Here is a 13,933-nt window from a genome sequence, read left to right on the forward strand (position 1 = left end):
GCGTGAGACGGGAGAGCGTAAGCTCCCCCATGGATGCAGGCGACGCCACGAGGCTCCTGGAAGCCCGGTTTGTCGCTGCCGGTATAGTCAGACCCCCGCTGCTCCTCAGCGCGCGCCCTGTCGCGTCCCCGAGGAGGGCGCTCCCACCCAGCGAGGGGTTGGCCGCGCCCCCCACTGCCGGTACCACTGCCGGCCAGCCTCGGACCCACTCTGGGGTCGTTCGGGCAATCCCGAGAGAGATGCCCGATGTCGCCACAATTGAAGCAGGCGCCGGCGGCGCGGCGTTCCTCGTGGCGCTGCTCCCGCGCAGGTCCGCCCAAGTAGCGACGGACCCGGCGGGCAGGTTGAGCAACCAGGTTCGCGCTGATCCTTTCAGGACCATCGGGAACCAGTTCGCCCTGACCTTGTCGTCGGCGCCGATGGCATGCATGCCCAACGTATAGGTCAGGAGAAAATCTTTGGGGTTAGCGGTCCCGTCGTACGTACCGAGCGCGGGCGCTTGGAACTTACGGGGGCACGTCACTCGCCGCAGCTCGCGCGTGAACGCGGTGCCGCCGTCCTCAGGGCCCATGGGAGCGTCTTCCTGCTCCTGTGGGCGCTGGCGCTCCACCTCGCGCCTGCGCAGGCGCTCCAAGCGCTGGCGCAGATCCTCCTGCTGGCGGGCATTCAAGATGCCACGCGCATCGCCCTCCGGAACGGTGGGCGATGAGTTCGAGGACCCCTCCGGGCCCCCATCTCCTTGGCCTCGCTGAGGAGGGGGAGGGTTCTCCCCTTGTCGTGAGGCGGGTGGTGTGTCTCAACGCTCTGGGTTCCGCCCGTGGAGTTTTGATAAAACAGGGTTTGAACAATAGTATGGTCATTCTGTGGATGTTCACTCCACGACCTAGGTATGCACTCTGGGTCAACTGACACTGACATAGCATCCCTTTTCCGTGACTCATTCTGTGGAACCTTCCATCGAGTCAAAACAGTTTTGGGGTTTTTGAAAACAAAACTTGAGGATCTCCACTTCTCCTGACTTAATGACTCAAAGTCGCCCGTAACCAGGGGCATGGCTAATCGATTAGATTGACACTCTGCAGAGCTTTGTACACTTTACCCACTTGACACAAATCAGTCCAAAGTGTTTCCTGACGACAAGCGTGCGCAACAGGTAAAGATTGTGACGAAGTCTTTCACTAGAAGCCCCCTGATACCTAATTCTGGCACCGCCTGCCCCATATGAGCACATTGGCTCCTCTCCGGATGGCGATACCCAGGTAAGGGTTTCCCGCTAGTTAGTCGACCAAGCCAGAGCCCATAATAGCAAGTGGTTGCACAATAAACCTTTGGGTACGTGAGAAGGTTTGAACTCTTGGATTTCTGGACGGCGGTCCCCACCTTCTCCTAAGCGTGTACCCGTTACAGGGCTACAACACTTGCCGACAGCCAACTGGCCTCTATCATACCACTCCATCCAGACAAAACATTTTGGTTTTATTTCGAAAACATTTTTCCAAAAACATACTCGCTCATAAAGAGCACTTAATACTTTTCAATATAGTTTGGGTCCCGTCCCGTTATAATAGTATGGCATGCTTTGGAAAAATGTAAATACATAACTTATGGTATTTGGTGGCATGGCAATAAAATCCTATAAGAAATCTACTAGGAATAACTAAACATGTTGAAAACGCATTTGATAAATACTTTATAAAGAATAACTCTAACATGCATCCCTATGACATTGTAAACAAGATAGCTTAAGCAAAATATAGGTACTACTTGATCAATAAGTGAAACTTGCCTAGATCAGAAAGTTTGTTGCGGCCGTCAACTCCCTAGCACTCGTCGCAATCGCAATCCGAATAATCTAACGCGAAGAACGAAACAACAATAAATGCATAGTTCCAAAAATCTCCAAAATCCAAATATAACTCCAAATGAACTTCGGATAAAGGATGTATCACAAGCATACAAAAACAGAACCTAAACGTCATCTAAGTAATACCATAGTATTAACAATTCAAGTTCTAAAGCCTAAGGTTAAGGCTAGCGTGGCTAAGTCTGAAGATTCAGTAATCTGCTTCTGTTAACAGATTGCAACTAGGGTTGACAGGAAAAAGGTGCTAAAGTACTGAACATGGCATGAAACATATGCTAACGTATAGTTCTAAGGTTGTACTAACTAACGCAACTGGTTTCACGTCAATTGGATAAACAGGTCAAAAGTTACTGTCTTGCAAAGGTGGCTAGTCAGATTCTGACAAACAAAGAATACTAACTTCTATGAAAAAGCTACTGGTGCTAGACTATTCCAATGACAGAGAACTAAACAAAGGAATCCAAGAATATGATCTACTCTTCCAAATGGCACTAGTTTCACTAACTACAGAGATATGAGGCAGTAGCTACGAACAGATGAATGTGGCTTCTCTAAAACAGAACAGTACAGGATATGAACTTCTACCGTCGTGCTGCTAGTGAAGGTGAAGTTGAAATGGTCCAACTAGGAAATTTCTGTGAAGGGGTGTACCTAAGGTTAAAACTGAAGAAAGAATCAACTAAAATGATGCTACGGACAACAAGAAGAACTAGTGCGAATAAGGCTACCCACTAAGAATGGTGCTGCAACTTCCTGCCGTGGCAGAGATACGGCAGAGAGGCTGCTTAGAATACAATTTTGCAATGACGATGCAGTGCTCAAAATGAACCATCTACGTCTACTATCTACAGAGAAATTATAGAGAAACATTCACTGTACACAATGGTGAAAGCTAGAGCATATAATGATCAACGGTCTGCTAACAATCGACGCAAGAACAAGGCTAATCGAAGACAGAAGAGATGAACAAATTTCATACTCAAATCTCTCCGGAGATGAACGGATTGACGAATCGGGACTCGGGGAAGAAGATGAAGAGTTGGGGAAGATTCCCGGCGTCGCGGGGAGTCCAACGGTGCAAGCAGATTTGCGAATGGGTCGGCGAACCTTCGGAGTTGGGCAGCGGCGGCGGCGGTTTGGCCAGAATTTGGGGGTGCAGGCGTGCGGGGAGCGCGGGCGCGCGAGTGCAGGCAAGGGCGTGCGAGAGAGGGGGTGCGGGCGCTTTTATAGGGTCGGGGTGCGTGGGCGAGGCGGTCGGGGTGCGGCGGTTGCCGTGGGGCGTGCGGGCACGGGATGGCGCGGGCAGGGATCGGAGGCGCGGATCAGCGGCGGCGGCGGTTGCGCGGCAAGCGGCGGCGGCGCGGCCAGAGATCGCGAGCGCCGGCGGTCGTGGGCAGAATGGCCGGAGGTAGGGGATGACGTGTGGGCCCCACATGTCGGAGAGAGAGAGAGAGAGAAGAAAAAGGTTGAAAACGTATTTCTCCGAGAATACGCTTTCCCGCGGAGGAAGCGTAATTCCAGAGAAAAAGAAAAAGAATAAAGAAAAATATTATAAAATACTTTCTAGGATCTATAATTCACCCGAAAATCTTTTTAAATCATTTAAAATATCAAATGGCTTCCAAAAAAGTCAAAAATTCTGTAAAATAATATATTTCATTTAAAGTCCAGGAAAATATTCCCACTCAAAAATAAAATAATAAAAATATTTTTAATGTTTTTAAGCTTTAAATAAATCCAAATAAAATCCTAGAATGCATTTTTAAATTTTAGAAAATTCTCAGATCACTTTCTATCAACCTAACACATTCCAAAACACCATTTCAAACACTTTCAATAATGCATCATAACGAACACCAAAATTTTAAGATATGATCAAGGTGATATGCATCAAAAATGAAAAGATGCGAACATCCGAATTTGAAAATTTGGGATGTTACAGGTGCCTCGGTGTATGGGGGACAAGTGTCGAGCAAATACCCTAGGCAGCTTGCCCTTGCTGCGCTGGCATGCATGCATGGTGCAAAGTGTTGTAGCTAGGGCGGTACGTGCCTTAGATTCACTGCGAGCCACTCACTGTGGGCTGACTAGACAGGGAACCACCCTTCTGTCGGAGCATTTAATGCTTGCTTGTGCCATACTCCACGCCCTGACCAGCCCTGCACAAAAGGAGCCTGCCGGGCGGCCACGTGGTGCCAATACTCTGCTTGCATTGGGCATCGGCCCTGTTGTAAGCGCCTGCGCCAGGGAACACCCTCCCCGGCAAGTGACCTTCCCGGGGGGCGCCCTGACGGAAACCTTCACGCTGCCCTTCGGGGCAACCCCCGCAACCCGGCTAATTCTACCGGGCTGGTGGCTTCCCGGGCAGCTCGCACCGCGCTGCCCGGGGTGCCATCCTTGCGGGGAGCAAGTGAGGCGACCCACGCGTTAAGCAACGGTGGTACACAGGGTGCCACTGGTGCGACAGTAGCCCCCGGGCGTGGGCCGGCAACGCCTGTTCCCGGGCGAAATCTTCCTTGGTCCGTTGCCGGGCGACGCCCTAACCGACGCGTGGGTCCTGAGTCGTTTCGGGCTTCCGACCATGCGCCGCTCCAAGGACTCCGCCGTTATGGGCGGAGCGGTGGGGGCAAGATTTCCGCCCTAACCTTCCCCTCAATCGCGGGTGGTTAAGGCCACGTCTTGCATTCCCCTCTTAAAACGTAGTTATCCCCAGCGCACCCGTAGGGTGCGGATGTAACCGTTACTCAGCGCTGGGGTGCTATAAAACCTCACCGCTGCACTGAGGGGAAATCACTTAGCCCCGAGTTCATCTTCCTCATCCCCATTCCTCCTTGCGCTCCCAATCTTGTTCATCGCCACCCACATCCTCCATGACGCCCAAGGCCCCCAAGAGAGGGAAGGGTTCCACGAGCTCAGCGGTCGATAAGGGCGAGAAAGCCCCCAAGAAATCCTTGTCGGAGAAGGACCAGAAGAACCGGGAGATGAGGGCCACGTGGGCCTTCTTCAAGCCCGGCTACAACGGCGAGGGGGTCGACAAGATCCGGCACGCCGTCGCGTCCTCGTTCAACGAGTATGGTGAGACGCTCATCTTCCCCGCCGGCGGCGACCACCAGGACAACGAATTCCGGGTGTTCAGCCGCTTCATCCTTTCTGGGTTCGTACCTCCGTACTCCCTCTGTGTCCAGGCTCTCATGGCGGCGTAGCAGCTGAAGGTTGCGCAGCTCCACCCCACTTCCCTCTTCCTTCTCGCCGTCTTCCAATTTCTCTGTGAGGGGTTTGTCGGGGTGATGCCATCGGTGGTGTTGTTCCGTCATTACTTCTACCCGCGCGTCGAGCAGTCGGGAGCGATGTCATCAGGGGTCTCGTTCCACGCCCGCGACAAGATGAAGTCGGAGTTCATCGTGCGGAGCGAGAAGAAGATCGAGAAGGAGTGGCATGGGAGCTGGTGTTGGGTTCGCGTGGATGAGCCCGACGAGTTCATTCATGCGCCCTCTGAGTTGCCAGCGAGTAATGGCAGCTGGCGGGACCGCTACAGCCGAGACGCGGAACTCCTTCCCATCATCCAGAAGATCAAGGCCCTGCGGCTAGCGGGGCTCACCGATCTGGATGTGGTGCGCACCTACATCAGCCGGCGCATCACGCCGCTGCAGCTGCGGTCCCGCCCCGCGTGGATGTACATGAGGCCCGGCGACACCACACGACTGCAAAGCATGGCAGGCGTTATGGTGATCAACCTCACCTCAGACGTCGAGGACGCATAGCTGAGGGACGAGCCGGAGGCGGCTCCTGCGCCAAGCCCCGCTGCCCCAGATACGACGGTGGTGGCACCCACCGCCGCGACCGGAGTGGTGCTCGACGGCGCATCCCCGGCCTCGCAGGCCGAAGGCGTGGACCCCGCAGCCGCTCAGTCGGAGGCGACTCCTGCCGGGGGCGTGCCCCCCCACCCCCCACCAGACCCGCAACTCGCTGGCACGGGTCTGGAGGAAGACGTGGCTGGGGACCAGCAGGCGGCTCCCCTGCAAGGGGACGATGCTCCCCCCGGCCAGACCAGCGCAGCGAGGGTCTCGTCCTCGTCTGCCACTACTTCCAGCCTAGACCTCGGCATCCTTGCCGGGGCGACTTGGCACCCAATCACCTGGGACCCAAGTATCTACGATCAGGGGCACCAGTTTTTGGACGCCATGAAGGAGCAGCAATTGATGTTCGTCACCTCATTCAACAAGGCGAGGGAGCACCACGGGCTCGCGAAGGGCAGCTGGGCGAAGTGCGGTAGGATGTCGAGAGGGAGCGGCAGGAGCTCTCCCGGCTGAGGGAGGAGACCCGCCTGGCTCGGCAAGCCAGGGATGAGGTCGCAATGCCGGTCGTCCCCGAGGGAGAGCTCCAAACGGCAGCTGGAGGCCCAACGCGCCGAGCACCAGCAAGTACTGGACTCGCTGGCCGCGGCGCGGGAGAAGGCCAACATGGAGCACGAGGAGGTGCTTGCAACAGCCCAAGCTCGCCTCAACGAGAAGAGCGAGCTGGTCAGCAGCTACTCCTCCCAGCTCCAGGCGTTGCAGGCCAAGGCCACGGAGGACGCGGCAGCAGCGTTGGCACGACGAGAGAAGGAACTCAATTCCGCCAAGGAAAGGAGCGCCCATCTCAAGTCCGAATTGGCCACCGCCCAGGGCGAACTCGTCAAGATGGGCGAGGACAATGTGGGCAAGGCCAAGGAGTTCGTGCGGGTCACGGAACTCCTCCGCAAGCCCAAGCATGCGGTGGCGCTGGCGCGAGGCAACCACGACAAGTTGGCGAAGCAGTGGCGGAGGGAGACCGAGAAACTGCACGAGATCGCCCAGGCCGTACGCGAGCTGCTGCCGAGGTTTGAGCTGCAGGCCGCGAAGGTGGACGGCACGGACGTCAACACCCTCATCCCATTCTTCTCCGACATGGTGGGGAAGTTTGGGGCGCTCGTGAAGGGGCGCGTAGAGATAAACAAAAAAATTTTCCTACGCGAACTCCCAAGATCTAGCCGAGGTAGAAGGCCACGAGGATTACCACTAGACGCGCAGTTGCGGATTATTGATGCGGCGCCTTGATGCAGTGCAGTCCCTCGATCCGATCCAGCCGATCCAATCCCGCGATCGTCGAAGTGCTGAACGTACAGCACCTCTGCCGGTATCCACACGTGCGAGGAGGAGCTCCGGCGGCGGACTGCTAGATCCGGTGCGACGGTTGAACTGAATCGGGCTAGGGTTCTCAACGCATGAGAGTGGAAAAAACCGTGCCCTTTAGGCATCCCACGCCCCTGCTTATATATCGAGTGGAAGTGGGCTCCAAGCCTTGTGGCCCATCCACCCTGCGAGTCCAACTCGCATTGTCAGCCCAATTCCAGTTCGGGTCCAACCCGACCAAATACTTGCTCCCGCTCTTAAGTGTGTGACCCCACAGGCTCATGGCGACTTGGACACGATTGGAGTCCGACTCACAATCGATCAATCGGTAGCGGCTCCTAGCAGAACGTGCCGACTCCCAAGTACCATCGAGTCATGACGACGTACCTTCCAATGTGACATACGTCTTAGTCCCTTTTTGCCTCACGATATACCTTGTCGAACTATAGGCGATTAATCGTCATCCCTTTAATAGTTCAACTCTCTTCTCGATCTGTGATATACGATTCATCCGACTAACTCTTAGTCGATCGACCCGGTTAACAATTAACCAAGTCGCGCATGGCCATGCTTCCCGAATCATATCACTCGAGAGGGCCCAGAGAATATCTCTCCAGTCGGAGGGGCAAAATCCCATCTTGGTTATCCACATCACACAGCTTGATTCTCAGTCAACCCGAACTCTGCCTTTATAACTGCCCTGTTACGGAACAACGTTTGACAGAACCTAAGTTGGTGATCCACAACTCGGATTGTGCGATAACCTCAGGTCTAAGGATTACATTGATTGAGACATGCAAATGACGACCTACTCGTTGCATCTCAATATGGGTCAGTCCGACTCGCTAAACTCTTTAGCCGAGTCCGTGTAAGCTGGAATGACATCACCATGCCCATGACAAGTGGAACCGAGTCATCAGCCAACTTTCACATTAGTCTAGGTTATGTGTCCAGCACAACCTCAATGACTAAGGACAATTTAGTATGAACAACATGAATACATAGTTCCACAATCAAATCACATATTCAATGATACATATCAGATGTTCAAACAAGGACAACTCAATAATATTTATGAATACATTGGGAATTAAATCATACATGATTGCCTCTAGGGCATATTCCCAACAGTCTCCCACTTGCACTAGAGTCAATCATCTTGACATCATCTGTCTAGACATCTAATGCCCATACCTCTCATGTGCGCCTCATGCTTAGGCTGTGGTAGCGCCTTTGTCAACGGATCTGCAATGTTTGCATCCGTGTGTACCTTGCATAACTTGATATCACCTTGTTCGACGAACTGGCGAATGAGGTGGTAACGCATGAGTATATGTTTGTTCTTCTGGTGTTGTCTAGGTTCCTTGGCTTGTGCGATAGCACCATTGTTGTCACAATATACGTCCAATGAATTGGACGCGCCCTGAACCACACCAAGATCAATCAGGAGATTCCTGATCCAAACGGCTTCCTTTGCTGCCTCCGAGGCAGCAATATACTCAGCCTCTGTTGTAGACGCAGACACAGTATCTTGCTTGGAACTCTTCCAGCTCACAGCCCCTCCGTTCATCACGAACACATATCCAGATTGCGAACGAGAATCATCTGAGTCGGTGAGATAACTCGCATCCGTGTAACCCTTTACACTGAGTTCATCCTCACCTCCATAAACTAGGAACATGTCCTTAGTCCTTCTCAAGTACTTAAGGATGTTTTTAACTGCTACCCAGTGGCTTTCGCCAGGGTCAGCCTGGTATCTGCTTGTTGCACTTAGAGCATAGGAAACATCAGGCCTAGTACAAATCATGGCATACATGATGGATCCGACTGCCGAAGCATACGGGATCGCACTCATCCGATTTCGCTCATCAGTTGTCGAAGGACACTGAGTCTTGCTAAGCTTTACACCATGGGACATCGGTAAGAATCCCTTCTTAGACGATTCCATGTTGAATTTCTTCAACACTTTGTCCAAATATGTACTTTGACTCAATCCAATGAGCCGCCTAGATCTATCTCTATAGATCCTGATTCCCAGTATGTAAGTTGCCTCACCCAAATCTTTCATTGCGAAACTCCTTTCCAATGATTCTTTGGTTTCTTGCAACATCAAGACATCATTTCCCATCAATAATATGTCGTCCACATATAAGATTAGAAAATTTACTTTGCTCCCACTAAACTTCTTGTACAAACAAGAATCATGATCGCTCTTGATGAAGCCAAAAGATTTAACTACCTCATCAAAGCGAATGTTCCAACTCCGAGATGCTTGCTTCAGTCCATAAATGGATTTCTGAAGTTTGCATACCTTGTCAGCGTTAGCCGGATCGACAAAACCTTCGGGCTGTATCATATACACGTCCTCAGTTAAATTTCCATTGAGGAAAGCCGTCTTGACATCCATCTGCCATATCTCATAGTCGAAATAAGCTGCTATAGCTAACATGATCCGAACCGACTTAAGCATCGCTACGGGCGAGAAGGTCTCGTCGTAGTCAACTCCTTGAACCTGTCGGAACCCCTTCGCGACAAGCCGTGCTTTATAGACAGAAACATTTCCATCCATGTCAGTTTTCTTCTTAAAGACCCATTTGCTCTCGACGGGTCTTGCACCGTCTGGCAGATCAACCAAGGTCCAAACTTGATTTTCATCCATGGACTTTAACTCAGATCTCATGGCTCCAAGCCATGACTCAGAATCAGATCCCACCATCGCTTCCGAATAAGTTGTCGGCTCATCACTGTCTAACAGTAATACTTCACGAGCACTTTGCAATCTAGCAGATCTCCGTGGTTCTGGTGCTTTTACCGGCATAGATACCACGACCGGCTCAGCCTCTAAGACTGTAGCTGACTCGCCTCTAGCAGGTTCCTCCCGAATTTCTTCGAGTTGCACTGTGCTCCCACTGACTCCCCAACTGAGAAACTCTTTCTCAAGGAAGACACCGTTCCGAGCGACAAACACTTTGCCCTCTTCTCGGTTGTAGAAGTAGTACCCTAAGGTTTCCCTTGGATACCCCACGAAAATACACTTATCCGACTTGGCCGTGAGCTTGTCCGACTGAAGTCGCTTGACGAATGCTTCACAGCCCCAAATCTTAAGAAAAGACAAACTCGGCCTTTTGCCAGTCCACATCTCATGCGGTGTCTTCTCTACCGATTTCGATGGTACTCTGTTTAGTGTGAACGCTGCAGTTTCTAGACAATATCCCCAAAATGACAAAGGTAGATCTGTTCGACTCATCATTGATCGTACCATGTCCAACAAGGTCCGATTCCGCTGTTCTGATACACCGTTCCTCTGCGGCGTACCCGGTGGAGTAAGCTGAGGAACTATTCCACAACTCTTTAGATGGTCATCAAACTCATGGCTCATGTACTCGCCTCCACGGTCCGACCGTAGAAACTTTATTTTCTTGCCGAGTTGATTTTGTACCTCACTCTGGAATTCCTTGAATTTCTCAAAGGCTTCCGACTTGTGTTTCATTAAATAGACATATCCATATCTACTCAAATCATCAGTGAAGGTAATGAAGTACTCATAACCACCTCTGGCTGTCGTGCTCATTGGGCCACATACATCCCTATGTATTAGATCCAACAAGTCAGACGCCCTTTCACAACTCCTTGCAAAAGGCGTCTTGGTCATTTTGCCGAGTAGGCATGACTCGCATGTCTCGAACGACTCCAAGTCGAACGAAGTTAAAAGTCCATCATCATGGAGCTTCTTCATGCGCTTCCAACTTATATGACCAAGCCGACAGTGCCAAAAGTAAGTCATATTCAGATCATTTGGTTTTAACCTTTTCACATTTATGTTATAGACTGATTCACTATCAAGATTCAAAATAAATAACCCGTCCAGGACGGGTGCAAAGCCGTGAAACATATCTTTCAAATATAAAGAACAACCATTATTCTTAATATTCGACTCATAACCTTGTCTCATTAAACATGAGGCAGAAATAATGTTTCGACTAAGCACTGGAACATAATAACAATTATTCAGCTCCATTAAGAATCCTGAAGGTAAATGAAGTTGCATCGTGCCGACTTCCAACGCAGCGACTCTCGCTTTGTTGCCGACTCGAATATCAACCTCGCCTCTTGCCACGCTCCTAGTTCTTACCAGCCCCTGCAACGAGTTGCAGATGTGAATTACTGATCCGGTATCATATACCCATGAACTGTTAGGTGCATCAGCAAGATAAATGTCTATAACATTACAAACAAGCGTACCTGAGTTAGAAGTCCCACTTCCACTCTTGGCTTTGTCAGCCAAAAACTTGCTGCAGTTCCTCTTCCAGTGCCCATCCGTCTTGCAATAGAAGCAAGTGGATCCAGCTGCAGGAGATGGCTTAGTCCCTGAGGCAGCGCTCGGGACAGAGTCCTGAGTTTTGCCTCCTGACTTAGCCTTCTTCTTCTTAGTCCAAGAACCCTTCTTGAACTTAGCCTTATTCTGCACCATCAACAGTTGACTGGTGCCTTTCTTGAGGTCAGCCTCTGCTGTCTTGAGCATCCCATGTAGTTCAGTGAGCTTCTTATCCATACCATGCATGTGATAGTTCGAGATGAACGGAGCATATGCACTAGGAAGAGAGTTCAGAACTATATCTGTAGCGAACTCATCGCTTATGGGAAAACCCAGCCTATCCAAAGACTGCACGTAACCAGTCATCTTGATCACGTGCGGACTCAGTGGATCGCCGTCTTTGAGCTTACAGCCAAGCAAAGCTTGAGAGACTTGATACCTCTCGGTCTTTGCCTGAGCCTGGAACATACTTTTGAGGCTTTCGATCATATCGTAGGCCTCAACATTCTCGAACTGCTGCTGCAAGTCCGGTTCCATGTGTGCAAGCATAAGACAGCTAATTTCCGTAGACTCATCTCTAGCCTTACGGTGGGCATTCATGACAGCGACTGTCGCATCTTCATCAGGCTCATCTGGGAGTGGAGTGTCTAGAACATGGTCCTTCTTTTCTTGCTTGAGGACTATCCTCAGATTACGATACCAGTTGGTGAAATTAGTTCCATTAAGTTTATCTTTCTCTAGGATCGACCTCAACGCAAAAGTGGACAAATGAGGAAGGTTGCTTGGTGCCATTGATCTACAACAGAAAATATGCAAAACACTTAAGACATGTATTCATAAAAGAGCAGGAATATTAAACGCTTTAATACTTATGCTCCCACTAGAACCAACATCTCTCCGATGGTTACTAAGTGATTCAGGATCCTAAATAAGCAAAACGACTAGTGAGCTTTAGCATCACCGCTAGCCGCCAAGTGATCTGGGTAGGCAACACCTTGCCAATCGCATCTCATACGACTCCTGTTAGTCGGGTGGCATCACATGCCTCGGCTCCCGACCTACCTCGCCCCGAGCCCCACAACCGTTGTGATGGACTCGTCTAGCTTACCAAGTGCTTCCGCTGTAAGAGTCCGACTCAAACCCACCTAGTTGGAAAGAATTGGTAGCACCTCAATTTCATGAGCCCACTACCAAGAATGTCCAACTTGTGATGGTGCAGCACTTGGCGGGGCGACCGACTAGACCTTCTTTGAGAGATTTAAACTACCAACTATCTAATAGAGGTAAAACTGAGACATAACAATAACACAAATAAAGCAATTATAATGTGAAATGGTATGGCTCTCTTCATGGTGATCTCCATCTCCACAAAGCTTGTAAGTAGACTCGTGCCAATTCTTGTCACGTGCCGCCTTACTCCATGTCGCCGACTTGTACATCGGATTGCATGTCCTCCAGGTTCTCCAAGTAGCTACACTAGCTAGTGAACGGAAATTACATGGAAAATTCGACACGCAGGTCGTTATACAATAAATGACAGCACCTAGGCTCCAGCCGGCTGACAAAAAACGTGACACGCAGATCACGTATGGATTACACACATCACATGCACATAAGCCATACCATTCACAACATCCTGCAAAACAAGTTATGCATAGAAACGATATCTATCGGCGTTGTGAATCTCGCAACGACATCTAAGGCGCTACGACAGGGCGAAGCCGGCGGTCCGATCTGTGTTCCGGAAAACGCAGATCAAATCTGCATTCCGGTCATGGATTTCTTCATCGGATAAAACAATTTTACCCAGATCCGATCTGTGTTCCGATTCGACCAAACTCTTTGATCTTCGATCACCGCAACTGGATTTACGTGTCACAGTATACCCCGATGGCGGAAACCGACCGGTAGGGGTATGTCGTTCCACGACCTTAGCAGTATGATCACGGACAACAGATCATCCATATCCCCGAGTATGATTGATCCAATCAACCTTGTACAAAACCGATCTATCTCATAGACCGACCACCAAAACAGCAACTAGATCCAATCTAATGCCTACTGCATATCACATATGCGCGATCAAGGGCCTAATACCAGAAGCTACCGCTCTGATACCACTGAAGGGGCGCGTAGAGATAAACAAAAAACTTTTCCTACGCGAACTCCCAAGATCTAGCCGAGGTAGAAGGCCACGAGGATTACCACTAGACGCGCAGTTGCGGATTATTGATGCGGCGCCTTGATGCAGTGCAGTCCCTCGATCCGATCCAGCCGATCCAATCCCGCGATAGTCGAAGTGCTGAACGTACAGCACCTCTGCCGGTATCCACACGTGCGAGGAGGAGCTCCGGCGGCGGACTGCTAGATCCGGTGCGACGGTTGAACTGAATCGGGCTAGGGTTCTCAACGCATGAGAGTGGAAAAAACCGTGCCCTTTAGGCATCCCACGCCCCTGCTTATATATCGAGTGGAAGTGGGCTCCAAGCCTTGTGGCCCATCCACCCTGCGAGTCCAACTCGCATTGTCAGCCCAATTCCAGTTCGGGTCCAACCCGACCAAATACTTGCTCCCGCTCTTAAGTGTGTGACCCCACAGGCTCAT

The 13,933-nt window shown here is 50.9% G+C and overlaps 1 protein-coding gene across 1 annotated transcript; it reads right to left on the minus strand.

Moving 5' to 3' along the window:
- Positions 1-10,859: 10,859 nt before the first annotated feature.
- On the minus strand, positions 10,860-12,083 carry LOC106866179. The gene is made up of 2 exons (XM_014898935.2): positions 11,257-12,083; positions 10,860-11,152 (listed from the first exon to the last, which is right to left on the minus strand). The coding sequence occupies exons 1-2, from the start codon at positions 11,927-11,929 to the stop codon at positions 11,136-11,138; spliced, it is 690 nt and encodes a 229-aa protein (XP_014754421.2). The 5' UTR covers positions 11,930-12,083; the 3' UTR covers positions 10,860-11,135.
- Positions 12,084-13,933: the final 1,850 nt, after the last annotated feature.

Source organism: Brachypodium distachyon, chromosome 2, assembly GCF_000005505.3.
Source record: "Brachypodium distachyon strain Bd21 chromosome 2, Brachypodium_distachyon_v3.0, whole genome shotgun sequence".
NCBI classification, from domain to species: domain Eukaryota; kingdom Viridiplantae; phylum Streptophyta; class Magnoliopsida; order Poales; family Poaceae; genus Brachypodium; species Brachypodium distachyon.